Source organism: Plectropomus leopardus, chromosome 14 (genome assembly GCF_026936395.1).
Source record: "Plectropomus leopardus strain MGB_pleo_1.0 chromosome 14, ASM2693639v1, whole genome shotgun sequence".
NCBI lineage: Eukaryota > Metazoa > Chordata > Actinopteri > Perciformes > Serranidae > Plectropomus > Plectropomus leopardus.
The window spans coordinates 25,759,520-25,777,006 of NC_142189.1; the positions used below are offsets into that span (position 1 = coordinate 25,759,520).

Sequence of the window (17,487 nt, forward strand, 5' to 3'; positions counted from 1 at the left end):
TGCCAAACCATCAAGAATCATTTATACCAGGATTGACGTCTCCATAATTCCATGCCACACTCAAATATGTGCTGGTTTCTACCTGTAGTTATTTAAATAGCTCTTTTTCTCTGTTTGTCAAATATTTAAGATTATTGTTGATGTTTTCATTTGACAGTTGCACTAATTATCAGAAATATCAATCTTTTTATGCCATCCCTATCGCGAATACTATATCAAGAAAACATTTTTTTGTATAAATTCAGGTTTTTAACTGCTGACAGGACCGTTTTGAATGCACTAAATATGTATTAGTCTTTGGCTCTTGTTATTAACATCACTACTTTAGAGTCTGATGTTATCTCCTGCCCAACTATAAAATTCTGTCCTTAACATTTAACATTAATAATGAGCTTTTGAACCCATTATGCAAAGCTCTCTAAATTACACTGTAAAAGTATTAATAAGGTTGTTTAAACATGTTGAGTGACCGCTGCCTAAAAATTTAATGTTAATAAAATCCGGTACTGCTAATATGTATAGTCAGAAAATTATTTAGTAAACAGCTGTTTTGCTATACTGATAAGAACTGCTACTGCAGTTAAGACTGGCTTTCACTAAAGCTCATTTTTTTCACTTGTGAAGCTGTTTCATGTTTGATTCCTCGTGTATTATGTTGCCTAATATTACTTTAATTATAGTAATTAATAATAATAGTTTTAGCAAAATATCTTGTTCAGTATCGGCACTGATCCAGGTTTCAATGTGATCAGGCACAAATGAGTGAAAATCTAAACCACAGAAACTCACCACAGGGCTTTTTACTTACCTTTGGTTTGGGTGTGACACATGACTGATTTTTGAACTATTACTTGCATCTGAACATTGAATGCCCTGTTTCCATTTTTTTTAAAAACGTGTTCAGGTTTTCATAAGAAACATTGATAGACCAGAAAAACTTGCTTGTTGGCTTACAATTCGTGTCTCGGAGACTGAAGGCGTGACTTGAACTTGGTTTAGACTTATAAAAACAGCTCTGTGATGATGTGATGGGATCGGTGGGATCATGGCCTTGGTCTGTGACTCACTGTTGTTGTGTTTTACGTTTTGATACATTATTACCATTTTCACATCATAGCCTTTCTGATCAACTAAAGAACAAGCCCTGGGGGCTTCATCTTAACATTTGTGATCTTTGACATTTGACATAATGTTGCACAATGGAGGTTATTTACATGCATCATGCATGCTTAACCTGGTAAACGGCAGTCATCCACTCCGCCATGGCTTTTAAAATAACATGCCCTCTGACTGTCCTGCTGTAATGAAGAATGAAATATAAATAGAAGGCAGCGGAAGACATCCTCCTCTATGCGTCTTTAAATGAGCATTAAAAGCCAATAAGAGGTTCCTTAAGACCTTTAACCTGTCCTCGGGGTATTCCCTCTGTTTTTGCCCCTGATCAGAAAAAAATGAGGGAGTGACTACTTCAGTTGGTTAGTCATTAGGGAGCTGCAGCAGCAGATTTCCTGATTAAACAAGCATGCACTAATCACTTATGGAGCTGTGCTGCAGGATTGAATCGGGAGGATGTCAAAATAATAAAAGAATGAGCAAAGGAGAATGAGAAGGATGCCATGGGCTTAAGTCACTTCATTTTTTTTATTCAGCAACTTCTGGAGATGACAGCCGACTAATGTGCTCAGTGTCCAGGTTTTTTCTCAGTAGTTTACGTACGTTTCCACAAAGACAAGAGGTCACGCAGTCTTCAATTTTTTTTAAGATTGTTGTGGTGTCACAATTAACATGGTAGTAACTTTATGTTTTGTGTAATCTAAATGTGTGTATTTACAGACTAAGTGTTGCCTTTTTCTTATTCAATCAGTGCTCTGGGAGGCTCCTCAGCACTTCATATCCCAGCATTCCCCAGTGGAGGATGCCTTATTGACTATGTCCCTCAAGTGTGCCAGTTACTCACCAACAAGGTAACAATATTTGTCATAACTCATACCTTTACACAGCTTGGTTGGATGATCTTTGTGTGTTGTGTGGTTGTCTTCATCATAAAGACAGGAAGTCTCCAGAGACAAATCTCTGTTAGTGTTTGGGTCTGCATTATTTTACTTTTTTTTTTTTTTTACTCCTTAATGACTAGCAAGAAAAAATAGACAAGGAGACAGTATTGTGTACTTACAAAACTAACTATAATAAATAAAAAATATACAGGAAATGGCTTTAGATTTAGCATTTGGAGGTACTGATGCATGTGTTTATTGAGACTGGGACAATTAAGACTAAACTTGAATGGGCACACCCACTCTGAAAACTAACTGCAACTTGACTGAACTGAAAACACACATTAGAAACGAAATACACATTTTTGAAAAATAAAAATTTCACGCCATGAAAACTCTGCTTCTGCTACCTGGACCTGGAACCAGTGCAGGTTTGGGTCCATGTTTTACAATGGTCAGTCTGGTCCAGGTGGGGTCTCATTCTCATTCAGGTCACGTTCTGTTTATCATAATGTTTTATACCTAAGTGGATCCGAAAATACTCGTGAAGAGAAAGACATTAGTACTGTGGTTGTAAATTAGGCTGATTTAGGGTCAGATTATAAGGGTGGAGGTAAGGGGGTAAGAAGTGTTGAGCTGCAGCAACCGGTGGGGGATGGAGTGGAGGAGAGATGGATGAAGTAGCTAAATAACAAAAACAAAATAAGTCACAATAGAATGAAATAAAATAAAAACACACAACTGAAACCAATTTAATTATCAGATTTGGCAGATCCATAAAATAGACCAGTCCTGTGTCTCAGGTCTCTCTCTTCTCAGGTTATGTATTGGCTTTGGTCTGTAATATCTCTGGCAAAAATGGATTGGGTATATGTATTTATTTTTTTTTTAAATATCTGGTCAAATCAGATCTTGGAACGATATTTCCTGGGTCCATTAGGAATAGGTTCTGTCATTTTGAACCGCTTAAGACCTCCAGTGTATGTGTTTGTTTGACAGGTCTGTAAATCATTTATTACATACTTGTAAGCTTTAGTGCAGCAAAGCTTGTGTTCACTGAGGGATGTCTTTGCCAAGCTGCATGTGTTAACGTTAATGTGTGTATGTGCATTCATGCACGTGTGTCTGCCGACCTCCAACGTGGGCGTACTGGCCATCCTCCATAGGCTGTCTGAGCGCTCCTTGGCCTCCGCAGGTTGACAGGTAGATATGCAGTGTAGACACGATGTTATGCCCTTTCCCTCAGGAGAAATACACATCCCCCCATTACCCACACACACACACACACACACACATATATATACACAGCGCACACGGTTACCCTGCATCTCTTCCTGTTCACCTGGACTCTGAACAGCTTACTCAAGGTGTCTGGAACACTTGAGTCCCTGACTGACCTCCATGTCTCTGGGTGTTTAAGTCCAGCTTTGTCAGAATTGCTCCCTCCACCTCCCTGAGAGAGTCACAGCCTGTGTTTGGAAAGGCATATTGAAAAGCTGCGTCAATAGTAGATAAAGGCAGTGTGACAAAAAGAAGGAGGTATCTTGCTCATAATGTCACCATCACCACCTGAAAGAGCAAGTTTACATTTGTAAGTGTGCAGTGCAATAAATATACTGCCTCTAATGCACATCACTTCCATTCATTTCACGCAGGCCAAACGGCTTGCAGAATGCAAAGCTTAACCCTCTGATACCTGAGGAAATTGGCTTAATTTCTTTCAAAAACATGGGAAGATGATCCAAAAATTAGCAAGAAATTTGTAAAAAATGAAAAAAAGTACAAGGAAATTACCTGAAATTTGTAAAAAAAAAAAAAAAAACAATACTAATAATAATAATAATAAATAAATAAAAATGAATTTGTGGCCGAACTGTTTACAACAGCAGTTAGCACACCTGGCCACTGGCTGTAATCAGTGTTTGCGTGGTGTTAGAGGGCATTGTGTGTCATGCATATATCAGGTTTGTTTTTAAGTTTTACCCCCTTGGATAAAAAGATGCACTGTATGAAAAACAACACCAAACCACAACAAATAAACATCAATATTGGCATCAGCTATAGGCTAAATTGTCAGCCAAATATATTTTTATCATTTGTTTTCAGGCCCAGAATTTCACAAGCGTTACATCCCTGTTGACTTTAAAATTCAAACTATCTTTTGACCTTGAGAAAAAGTCCGTTATGATGTATCCAAATGAAAAAAATATTCAGTGTATAATTGCAGCAGCCTTTGTAGTGGGGGACATTAACAAAATGCTATCACCCTGATCAGTTTCATGCCCATTCACATGCAAGCTGTGAATGGATTATCATGACGCAAGATCATCTGAAAGTGAGAAGTAATGTGTGGAAGCATTGTGTATTCAACAGTGTAGGTGGAAAAATTGTGAGGAAAGATTGATTGATTGACGTTTTCCAGCTATCTAAAATGCAACATTTTTACTCTGTCATTACCACCACAACAAATCTGGAGTCACCCATTGGTAGCCTGATAACTACACTGAACCAACACTTTGTTTCACCTTACATCCATTAACGAATCAGTAATTCAGAGGTCTGGGATCATGTTAATCTGTTAGCTTCTTACTCATGTGAGGCATTGCAAATGAGCAGTTTAATTCGGCAACATAAGCTTCTGCTTAGTCTACATGGGCTGTGTTTAAATCATTCAAACTACAGTAAACAGTGTATATGTGTTAGTTCCCATCCATGGCCATTAACTATTAAAGCAGCTTCCACAGAGAAGACTGTATTGGCTACTATTAGTCAAGCTAGTGTGATAGCTTCTTAGCTAATCATCAGAAAAAGTTTTGATTGGTCTTAAGTATCTACATAGATACATCTTCTAGACTGTGATATTGGAAGTGTGAACTTCAAAATGAGCACAACATTCAGAGCATATCGTGAAGCAAAGTCTAAGTCGGGATTGACTGCACACGGCTCTCAACATGGGAGTGATTGAGCCTTAGGCTAGCAGCTAATGGTGCTAGCAGGCAAACAACAACAGCAACTGATTAGCTATCCAGTGGTGTGCTGTTTTTTTTGTTCCACCTTGTCTGAAAAACACTTAAATAATGCTAATGGGATACACACACACACACACACACACACACACACACACACACACACACACACACACACACACACACACACACAGGGGCCCTCATGCACTAGCATTCACACACAGCCAGTCCATCTACCACAACAGAGAACAGAAAACCTTGGATTACAACTCAAACCTAGGGACTGTGACGTGTCATTGGCATGTCTTTTCTCTGCCTAGAATAGAATAGAATAGGTCTTTATTGTCATTGTAACATGTAACATGTACAACAAAATTAAAAATGCCAACCAGTCACTACACCATGCACAGTATCTAAGGGCTAATGATAAGTAAAAACAGAAATAGCTAAAATGAACAACTAAAATAAATCACAGGAAAAAAACAAGCATAACAGACACAACCATACATTCTTCTGTCGTTTGCACAAGAGGTTAGATCAAGCCCGGCACAAGTAGGACAACATTACTCCACTATATCTTTACAAAGTAAACAGTGGCTTGCTGTTCATTATGTCGTATAAAGGTCCTTTAAATATTACCACTGTCACCATTATAACAGACTTTTACACTTCTGTCGTTTGAGAGTATAGGAGTCCTCTTGGTGCATTTAGTTCAGGCTTTTTTGCGAACATTTTTGTGCCTTGTTCTTGAGTCTCAAAATGTTTCTTGTTATTTGTTGTGGCTTTTTGATGGTCAAGATTACAGGGAGTAAAATTAAAATGGACACTTGGACAGGATAAAGTAGCAATTAGCTATGTCTCTTGTTTAGTAACAGACATGTGGCTTATTTATTTGGCAGAAGTAACATTGGACATTGTTTGGAGTCATTTCTAGCTAAAAAGTAACCTGAGCAGAGATTCATCAAAAAAAAAAGAAACAGCAGAAACACAAAGCAATATTCAGCTCCTGTATGTCTGTTGTTTGTGAGATTCATCAACTGAAGCCAAAGAATGGTAAAGAAAGAAGACATCATTCTTATGATTCGTGCGAGGACAGGCTGTGCAGTCATTTTGTTCTTTTAAAACCATCAATTATTTCCTCCCACGTATTCCAGATGCTATGATTGTATCGACGCAACTTTACTGCCACATACTGTGCGCACAGCTGTGACTGTGACTAGGATGCCGGGTGTCGGCAGCACCTGGCATCTGCACCATATAAAAAATTACTCATGAAAATCATCTCCAGAAGCTAATAGGCCCTTTGGGGTTTTCAATCATCTCCTGTGTGCATACAGTGTGATCGACCCTCTTTAGACTCAGGTAGGAAATTGGCCTGTGACAGATAAGCGAAGAGAAATTAATTTTGAAAGCAGTATAATTAAATGTGTTAAGTTTCTGCTTCAACAATTTTACACTTTTTAAGTTCATTGCCATTGTTCTATGATATTTTTACAAGGGACCAGTACACAACTTATCTCTAATTATAGATATGTTATTGAGGTAATGAATAATCTCAACATTAATACAAGGCTGGTATGTTCTCAATGCTGGCATTCTTATTACATCTTCACACATACTATGCAGAGTAGACAGTAGGAGTTAAAGCAGTCAGCCAACAAACCATAGTGATCGCCTGGATGTTGCACATATTACTACACAACAAATATTTGAAGAGGTAACAGGTTGTTTCTGCCACTGTGATCACTAAATATACAGGCCAAAAATACTGTTGTGGCATCTCACTTGTATAACAGCACAATAACACCGTAATAAGTAATTAAAGGAGCTGTATTTTATATTCAGAACATAAATATAAGAGCATACCACAACTTGCAATGCAAAGATATAAAGGAGTAATGGTATCCTGAGCAGAGAATGAAGTCAGGGTCTGTGTATTGTAATCTGAGCTATTCTGTTTTTTGTTGTGGTAGACTGCCCGGCCACATGTGCATGTTAGTGCATGTGTATGGCTAGATAATTTCCGCTGCTCTGCACTGCACCCTAAAAATCAACTGTGAACTAGTTTTTATGCCTCCACACCTGCAACAGCCATGGCTGAAGCCATTATGTCTTTGGGTTGTCCATCCATTCATCCATCTGTGCCTATGTACGTACATACATCCCATTATTCTAAACACAAAATCTCAAGAATGCCTTGAGGAAATTTCAGTCTGTTCCCCTGCTCAAAGCCACTCTAGTCTGTGCCATTCAATATCACTCTTCGCTTGCTCCAACAAAAGGAAAAAGCGGCGTTGTATTTGAATGTTACAAGAGTGGTACATTTGTATGACTTCTCAGTTACCTTTTAAAAGAACCTTGTAAACTCCATTGTCAAGCTTGCAGATAGAAATGAGACACTCTAACTTTCGAAAACCTCCACTCTGTGCACCATCCAAAATCCTTTTTCTCTTATGCTCCAGCCCTAAGCTCTGCACAGGGGGGCAATTTCCAATCGTTATCAAGGCAAGCATCTATGCTTTCACTATCTGTGTTGCTTTCAAGAAAAACACATGAACTATATGCAAGATTGATCTGTGCAATGACTTTTTCCTTTCTTGCAATATTATTTTCGTCATTCTTTTTTTACCAGTGCGATTTTCCTTTGGTGTTTGGCTTTTTATGTCCATGTGGATTTTATCAGATCACCAAAAAACAAAAATTTTAATGTATTATGGATTAAAATGTATTTGTAGTCAGATAACAGATCTGTCACTCTTAATAACATGAAGCCTGGGGTGGCATCAGTGCGTATGTAACAGAGAAAAAGATTTCTTTATCTCTCAGCAGGAAGCACTTCCGCCAGTATTGCATCACACTCCCCACAGACACACACACACAAACACAATAAATGGACAAGCAGGCGAGGGAGTCATAGGTGCAGGCAGGTTTGAATACTTGCAGAGCAAGATCACCTGTCTTGCATCACTCAAACCTCCAGGCAGCCAGTAAAAACACTTGGCTGCGAGTCGCAGTGGCAGTGGGGGTGGGAGGTTTCTCTGTAAGGGTGTGAAAGTTCAGTGATCCACAGTTCCCTTAAAACGCACACACACACACATGCACACACACAGTGTAACTAGATAAACAGCTTATGTGGCCTTGCAGCTTTTGAGAAAGCTCTACTGTCCCATGTAAACATAATTGAACAGGAGGCTGAGTCACAATGCGTGTCTGTGTTTAAGAGCTCTTGCAGATATGAGACCCGTCTCACACACACACACACACACAACTGTGTGTATCAGAGATTACTACTTTCTTCTTTCACAAAATGCCGTCATTCATACATGGTTGATGAGTAATCACAACCATGCAGTGGCAACGGGCAAGGCAATGCCGTATCCAGCTTTATTCATGATATATCCTGTCCTCAAATGCACCTCACTGTTTTTCTACACATTTTGACTGCTTAGGACTGGGAGAAAAAAAACCATCAATGTGTTGCAATACGGAGATTTATTGTGCATTATAGTAGATGCATTGGCACCAATATCACATTACGTATTTCATCACGTATTTCGTGCATTGCCAGAAAAGACACCCAATTTATCCTTTCATGCCAATATGTGAATGTTGAAACTGCTCTTATTTCTAAAAAGGTGGTGCATAGGACAATATGAAAATTTCATGCTGCAGTTGTTCGGGTGAAAACGATTCCAATTTTTGATATTATCTAAATAATCATCAAAATATGCTTAAAACTTAAAATGGTACTAAAACACTAAGTCACTTCACATCCTACATTTACTTAATACATAAATATTCTTAATGCATCTAAGATACGGCACACTTTTTCCTTGTGGATAACCTTCTCAGTGAAAAACAAATTCAAAATGCCTCTTTTACAGTTATTTTAAATCTTTTGTTGAGAGATTTACCAAGGTTAAATAAGATGTTTTGCATTTTTTTTGAGGTCGGTGTGTATGCAGCTTGTTTTTTATTATTGTTCCTCCAGCAGTCTCTCTGGGTGGTGCTGGACACCATATTCAAGATTATCCCAATACAGAAATTCACCCATTACCAAATTACCACATTACCAAATATCACCTTATTGTGTGTTGTTTGCCACGATCCTTGATAAAATCCTATGTCGTCAAACCCAAGGTGGATGAAAGCATCCATCTACCTAACATTAAAATACGAGTGTGGCTGTTAAATAACCTTAAACAAGCCTCTCACTGATGCAGTCTCTATTGACTGAAATATGTGCACTTCTTGAAATTCAAACTAACGTAAGTCTGCAGCTTTAACGGCACACATCCCCACCTGACTGTGACTGATTAAGAACTTTAATCCACTTTTTCAAACGTGAAGAATTTATTTCTTGGCCGACAACATGCTTTAATTAAGTACTGCAAGGTGAATTTCCAATGTGATTGATCACTTTCATATCTTGAGATGAGTCAAACAGATCCTGACGTATTTTCTTTTTAAATCATTTAATTACTAGGTAACAATCTACTCATCATCTTACTTTTTAAATATGCGGCCTTTGCTGTGTGATAAAGCACCTCTCCTCTCCTTCCCCCTGAAAGTTAAAATGAAATAAACTTAATTAGGGTTAGGGTAGACCTTTGACTGAACTGTCTTAATTTCTAATGACAACATGCCTGTGTTACTGTATAATATCAACTTTTATCATGGGAAACATCATATCTTAATGTGAGTTTGCTTGAGTCCCTCCCCTAATAGTGAGGATTTCTGTTCAGTCCTGTTTGAAGTCAAATGCTCTGCAAATTCATGCAAAACTGAGCCTGAGGTTTGATAAAGTTCTATTGAATCCAAAACCAGTGCAGAATCTGCTTATCAAATGCAAACCCTCTGAACTGTCTCATTGAATCTTTGTAGTGTTTCCAACATTTGCTATTACCTTAAGTTATTAATGATCAACTCTTGTTTAAGTCCGGATTCATATAACAACGGTTCTTGCATGAAATGTTAAACTTTTGTTTTAGTCTGGCCTTTCGTTTATATGACAACGGCATTTTTGGGGCTTGAAAATGCAAACTTTTAAAACTGGTTTCCAGAGCATAATCTTTTGAAAACACAACCCTTTCTGTCGCTGTGTTAATTGACAATGCATGGATCCTGTGAGAGCAGTGACGTCACGGCCGCATTTTGCACATGCATGCGGTGTTCTTCTTTGGTGAGTCATTGCAAAGTTACACTGCCAACTACTGGCCTGGCATGCATACTGCAGCATTTCCGGTTGTTTTTTGTGGATCAGTTTAAACAAGGACCGTTCTTACAATGTCATCATATGAACACAGATTTTTTTTTAAAAGCCCAAAACAAAGACTTTTTCATTTTTAGTAGGGCTGTTCTCCTCTAATAGTGGCCACAGTAAAGTCTGTCAGTCATGGTGTTTTTGAACCAGATCCAAAAGCCACTCAGTTATTGGAACCCGGCTCTATATATTACAATATTTCCACTGGTGTGGTGAAATGGACGTCATAATGTTGCTTTTTATCCATGCCCCTTTGATAAAATGTCTAATTGAAGACTGAGAGAATTCTGCATCACGTGTTTTCATTGTTCAGTAATGTGAACTTTGCCAGCAGGGCCCAGGTCATATATAACCATCCTGCTAAGGCTTAGCCTTGCCAGGTGAAAGGAGCAGGTCACCTTCATGGCTGGCTGGCTGACTGCAGGCTTTCTCACCTGCCCAGGATGCTCAGCAGTCAAGCGAGCCCTGACCTTCTCTTTGGACTTAAAGATAATAGTTAATCACACCTGTCAACACGTGCTAAACACTGTTCAGAACCTGTTCCCGTGTGCATGTGTTAAAAAGTTCCTGAGGAGTTATTGATTGTTTTGTTTTTTGGTTGTTTGGGATTTTTTTATTGTGAATTTTTAATGTCCCCCATCTGTCTAAATTCAGACTCACTCACTCACTGCTGGTTTTTTGTAAGCTCATATATTTTTGAAAACCTGTCGCCTCTTACCAAAAAGGCCAGTTGATAAGTGGCTTGGGGGTGTTTCAGAGTTTTCCTCCTTTTCCTAAGTGATGCACAAGGTTGCTAATCATACATGTAGCTCATGAGATGAATGAAAAACTAAAATGGTAACTATATTTTATATTGAAGGATCCTTCATTTGAAGGATGTTGAGGCCCCATATAAAATATTGGGTGAATTGGAGAAGTTATATTAAAATTAACACAGCACTTTGAATAGGCAGTCTTTTCTTGTTGCATTTGACAGACTCTATGGTAGAGCTTTTAACACCAGCTTATTTAGCTGTCAAGCACTAAGCTAAAGACTTTGTACTTTGTACTGTGACATTTAAATTTGCCTGTACAAAGATTGCATGTAATGCCACTTTTGTGCTCTAAGTCGTCTGGTTTAAAAGTGAAAGCAACCATTAGAAAGTTCACCTCTTGTAATCTCTCTACAGGCCGAGGCATTGTTTACATTCTGGGTAGGTTGGCTCAGAAAACCTCCCTGCTCCAGTGTTATGTACAGTACTGCCAGCATTTCCTCTGAGGCTATACACAGACTGAGTTAGTTTTGCCTGTTAAGGGTTAATTCAGGGCAAGACAGACCCTGAAACCATGTGTGCAGGATAAGATGTGCTGAGGGAAAAAAAAGAGGGATGCAGTTGATGAAATTGAAAACATTGTTCTTGTTCATTAAACCGGGAATCCAACAAACGCTGTTGCTGCAAGGGTATTCTTCCAGGCTGGGGTACTAAGACCTAGAGTCATGCAATCATTACGTCTACAGTTCACGTCATCTCCCCGTCTTTTGATGTTTTCCTGTGCTTTCTAATGATAAAATGTCAGAATTCTTTAAAATCTTTTTTAAAAAAAATGTTGTACCAGATGCTAGCAAATAAATATGATTTTATGTACTACACTGTTAATGTCTGTGGTTTGACATCAAGTGTTAACAGCAAAAAAGCATTTTGTAGCAGTGTACAGCATTACCTTAATACAATATGTATTTATGCCTTCACACTAGAGATAGATGTGGCTGGAGGAATTATGTTTTCGGGTTATGTCTGTCTGTCCATATCTGTCAATATTGCAGGAACTCTTTGAAGGGATTTCATACAATTTAACACAAACATCCAGATGGACTCAAGGATTGGTATTGATATTTAGATGTTGGTTGTCATTGGTCAAAGGTCAAGGTCACTGTAAACTCTTTTGTTTCATTCTTGTGAATGCGATATCTCCGGAAGAGCTTGAGCAAATTGTTTACAGATTTGGCGCAAACATTTACTTAGACTCAACGGTAAACTTATTAGATTGTGGAGGTCAGAGGTCAAGGTCACCATGACCTTGTGTCTGTCTCATTCATCTGAATACAATATCTCAAGAGTTTTCTTCAGAATTCCTACAAATGTGTACTCGAACTCAAGTATAAACTGATTGAAATTTGGTGGTTGAAGATCAAATATCAAGGTCACGGTGACCTCACAAAACATGCGTTTGTCCACAAAACAACTATTCTTATGCTAATTATGACAAAATTCCACACAAATGTCTTATAGGATAAAATAATGAAGTGTTGACATTTTATATCCAAAAAGGTCAAAGCTCAGCTTCACTGTCACATCATGATGTTCTATAAAAAACACTTTTCTGGCCACTAATCTTGGGTGCCCACCTTGAAACTGTGCTGATTTTAGGAAGGAGGAAGCAGAACCCCGCAAGAAAAATTTCTTGCAAGGGTCTGCCTTATTAATTGATTCTAATGCTTTTCGCTGTTGCCATGCATTTTTCCAATTCCTGATTTTGTGTACTGAACCTCTCACTTGTTCCCTCTAGGTTCAGTATGTCATCCAAGGCTATCACAAGAGGAGAGAGTACATCGCTGCCTTCCTCAGCCACTTTGGAATGTGAGTCAACTACAGGGGACCATATCCTCCATTGAAGTGATCACAGCATGTGTTCAGCGATCATTCATCATCACCGTCCTTGTCTTTTTACCACAAAGTACTATTAATGTAAAATGAGAACCAGTGAGACCTTGCAGAAATAATTTGTGTGTATTGCAGGGGCGTGGTGGAGTATGATGCTGAGGGATTTACAAAACTCACTCTCCTGCTAATGTGGAAGGACTTTTGCTTCCTAGTACATGGTAGGAAAGTCCCTAAACACATTTATACTGGGGTGTGTTTCTGATCTGCCTTGATCACTTCTGGTGCATTTACCCTATGATCCTTTTTTTCCCCTCTCTACTACTATTACACATTCCGGTCCCTCTGCTCTTCACAGTGGATCTCCCATTGTACTTCCCAAGGGACCAGCCCACTCTCACCTTCCAGTCTGTGTATCACTTCACCAACAGTGGCCAGCTCTATTCTCAGGTGCAGAAGTCGTATCCCTACAGCCCTCGCTGGGACGGCAATGAGATGGCGAAGAGGGCCAAGTGAGTAGATCCTGACTTATTAGATCCAATGAAGTTTAGGAATGATTCTATAGACTTTTAACCCTTTGAAGCCTGTGAAAACTGGCTTCACTTTTTTTAAAAACATGGGAAGAAGTCAATGAGGAATAAAAGAAGAAATTACCCAAAAATTAGGGGAAAAAAACAAGAAAATAACCTGAAATTCTAAAATAAAAATAAATGATGTAACATAATTTTAGATATGTAATTTGAATAAATATCAATGTAGTTTTTTTTCGTTTCCTTTGACATTTTTTCCTAGCTGGAAAAAAAAGTCAAAATCTACTAATTTGTTACAGTTTGTGGAGCATTTCTTACCAAGTGGTTCATTGCCTTTTTTGCAATGGGCAAACGGCACAAGAGCATGGTGTCGCTTCAGGTTTTAAAGGGTTAAGCTTAACTTAACATTTTTAACACATTTTGCACACAGTCAAAATGAAATACTACATTTACATCTACATAAAAATAAAAGCAACAGAATGCTTTGCAGGTCTTGAAACACCCCCATCCTCCACAGATTTAAGTGCATTTAAGGACAATTCTTCCAAGACTGCAAAGCCAAGTGAAACTGTTTCTGACAAGTAACACAAAGGAATTTATCACAATCATTTGCATTAGATATATAATACAATAAGACCATGTTGTTTGGACTGCACTTCACACAGGCCATTTGTTGATATTCACAGATTTCATTCCACCTTCAATAAACATAAACCTGTCTGACCCCATAAGAGTGAATCTATAGGCGTCGGCTGCAGCCTGAGAAGTGTTTGCTTTTTGCATGGCCGAGGTTAATAACTGCGGTAAATATTTGAAAGATCTCATTGACTACAGAAGGTGCAGAAGGCAAAACATAATCTGTTTAGCTCAAAGGTTATCTGTGTACTTATTTATTTACTCATTTGTTTGTTAGTCATTTGTTTATCTTGATAAATCCACAAAAAAAATCTGCAAACCTATTTGGACTACCATCTGTTAGCTCCTGGATTTGACTACAACAGCTTTGGCTCAGCCAATATTGTTCAAAGGAAAATTCTGTTATTATACCAGCCGAATATTGTTCTCATATTAAAGGCATCCTGACTATAGGTCTTACTAACTTTGCACTGAACCAAAGACCAAGAGATTCAGGAAAACACTTTATTAATGTATATCGGGATAAGCAGAACAAACCTCCTAAACATTTCCAAATATTAGTAGCCCTTTTTAAACACTTAGTCTGAACAGAGAAATTAGCCCCCTGGATTAGCTAATTTGCTAACCACATAGGGATTTACTTAAAGGGCGGTCAGAAGGCTAGCCAAGGTAACTGTCTGGTTAGCCAATATTCATTTACAATAATAAGTAAATAAGACTTATTATTTCATATATGACAAGACCCTAGTTTATCAAAAGTAAATATATTATAAAATCTATTATAAGTTTGTGTCTGAATACCCAAGCCATTGATACATTTTTAGGGGTTGATAGTGCTGCTGCTTACCCAATGGACAGCTGACCGTTTAACCCATACAGCCTCAGTCTTTTCATCCAATTCATTTTTGTTTGATTAAATGCACCTATTACCACTTCAAACGCAATGTCACTCATTGGTGAGTTGGCTTCATTTGGCCTGGTGAAACATGATCCCCAGCACGACAGTCTTCATCAGATCTGTGAATCTGGCAGATTTTTCATATATTTCTTGTCTTGATGTTAAAACCAATATATTGAGCCAAGAGATAGGACAGTGGTATCAATCTTCTCATGTCACTCTCCACAAGAAACTGACTAATTTCCAAAAACACATCACTATGTTCTTGAAGTCTAAGCTGAGCAAACACACAAACCTAAACGCACCACATGTGACTAATACCTTGTGGACTTTTTTTGTTTGATTTTTTATTTTTTTTTTACTTGCAATTGAGTTTTGTCTCCTGTGTTTCCTTCAAAAGTGTTATCACATACAGAGTAGATATCTAATGCAGTGTTGTAATTGTAACAAGTAAACACACTCTGCCTTTCATCTGCACTTTGATACACGCTGGGGCTGCGACTGACCCAGAGAGTTTGTTCGATGCTTTGAAGCAGTCGAAACACAATTATTGTCACATTTTGATGTTTTATTTGCTGTACTCTCTCTCTTTCTCCTCCCCCTCTTTCTCTCTGTCTCTCACCCAGGGCGTACTTCAAGAGCTTCATCCCTCAGTTCCAAGAGGGAGCCTTTGCCAACGGGAAACTCTAGTACTCTCTAGCTTAATGACATGCCTGGAGAGTTGCCTGTGGGAGTGTGTACGTGAGTGTGTGTCTGCTGTACCTGTATGTGAGTATGCGCAGACTGTCACAGTACAGTGAGAATGACAGTGTGCTTACTGCACGCAGACTCTGTGAATTCCATGTTGTTTGACCTTGAAATGGTTGCCTCTCAGTACATTCACCTTTTATTTTAGTTTTAGTCAAAGTAGTGAGAAGCCACTTTGGTGTAGACGTTGAGAAGGAGATGCCACAACAAAGACATTATACAACAAAACTCATAAATTTTCTGAACAGTTAGGAAATAGAATTTACAAGCAAGCAATGTGAAAATGAAGTTTCCCCACCTGTAAAGGATTATGTGAAAATAGCAGACACCTGAACATTGTGCTCATGTCACACTTTTAATTCTGATCAGTTTGAAATTACGATTGGTTGACACGTTCACATTTATTTTGTAAAGAAACTCCAAACCTTTGACAGGAACTTGGCGTGAAGACCTGTGCAATCTGTCAGTCTGACCAACAATAACTAGCATTGTGTGATTGTATTGTGCCAATGACGCCTAGCTTCAAGCAGTCAAACCACAGAGGCTTCGGGCTCGCAACACTCCATCTTGAGCTGCCGTGCTGTGAAGGATATTTGTTGATATGTAAACAATATGTAAACTATTAAATATTCACAAAGAGCTGTAGGGATGATGCAAACGACCTTTGTTTACTTTGTCGCTCATGGTTGTCAAGTTTGCTAGATGTTAAAATAATCCACAACTAATTTTGCCTTTTATTTGTACGTTTGTTCCATTTGAGCGTTAAAAACCCTGTGAAGTCTTTTACTAACAGGTTGACAGTACTGTGAATCATTGAATGTTTTGTTGGAATTTCCATCCAGTAAACAAGTCTGTCACCTCTGACTGTGTCACTGTTTGCGCTTGGTCTGCACTGTCGGTTGTTTTGGAAACTATAGTTTAAAAATGTAAATGGTTTTATACCCTGAAAACTTCTTAGCTTGTGTGCTTCTCACTTTTTTTTTCCTTTTTCTTTTTTATGTCTTCCCACAGGAAACGAAACAAGTTTGGGTTTCTTTTCTTGCTCATACAGCCATCTTGCCAATCATTTCTCATAAGGCTCAGATTGAAGTGTGCCACAAAAAAAAAACACCAACTGTAGGGTCATGTATCTCGAACACTTTGCCCTACCCCAACAATCTGTCCCAACAATACTTGGTAAACCCTACCCCTGATCATAGGATCACCCTCCACATATTTAATAACAATTTGTCTGAGAGAAAACTAAATGTCTGCACCTCTTCTTTGCTTTGTTTTTCCAGGAGTTATAAAATACAGCCAGTGTCAATTTACTTCATTTTTATAGTTTATTTGATAGGGACAAGGCAAATTAACATAGTACAGCCTGTTACAAACAAGCTTTAGTAACTGATGATTCACATATAGAGATTATAGCTACGACTAGATTCCAACTCCTGTCCATACGTTTGGCTTTCAGTAAAGAAAAAAGAGTAGAAAAGAGTAGATATCAAGGTTACATACAATAACATTTAAACAAAAACGGTAATGTAAATATTTAGATCAAGATTACATAGAATTATAACATATGGTTACATTAAAAAAAGGAATCACAGGTCATTTCAAAGAGAGAAGTTTCCTATTTGCTGTTCTTCAAATGCAGATGCACATGCATCTCCCCCCAAATTTAGTCTCCTGTAGGGAACATCAATGTCTGCTGTAAATCGTCAGTTTTAATAGTCGAAGAAATCAATCAGATTCATTGTCTGGAAATAACAAATTTCAGTGTTGAATTTTTCTCTGATCCAATAGCTAAGGGAAAAGTTTGACTGCTGATG

At 38.2% G+C, this 17,487-nt stretch overlaps 1 protein-coding gene across 1 annotated transcript in view; it reads left to right on the forward strand.

The window, feature by feature from the left end:
• babam2 (BRISC and BRCA1 A complex member 2) overlaps positions 1 to 16,534 on the forward strand; it is a 98,340-nt gene extending 81,806 nt beyond the window's left edge. Inside the window, exons 8-12 of the mRNA XM_042500946.2 lie at positions 1,865 to 1,964; positions 12,771 to 12,841; positions 13,001 to 13,083; positions 13,221 to 13,374; positions 15,553 to 16,534. Coding sequence (XP_042356880.1) covers positions 1,865 to 1,964; positions 12,771 to 12,841; positions 13,001 to 13,083; positions 13,221 to 13,374; positions 15,553 to 15,616 — 472 coding nt within the window. The 3' untranslated portion in view covers positions 15,617 to 16,534. The remainder of the gene's footprint in view (positions 1 to 1,864; positions 1,965 to 12,770; positions 12,842 to 13,000; positions 13,084 to 13,220; positions 13,375 to 15,552) is intronic.
• Positions 16,535 to 17,487: the final 953 nt, after the last annotated feature.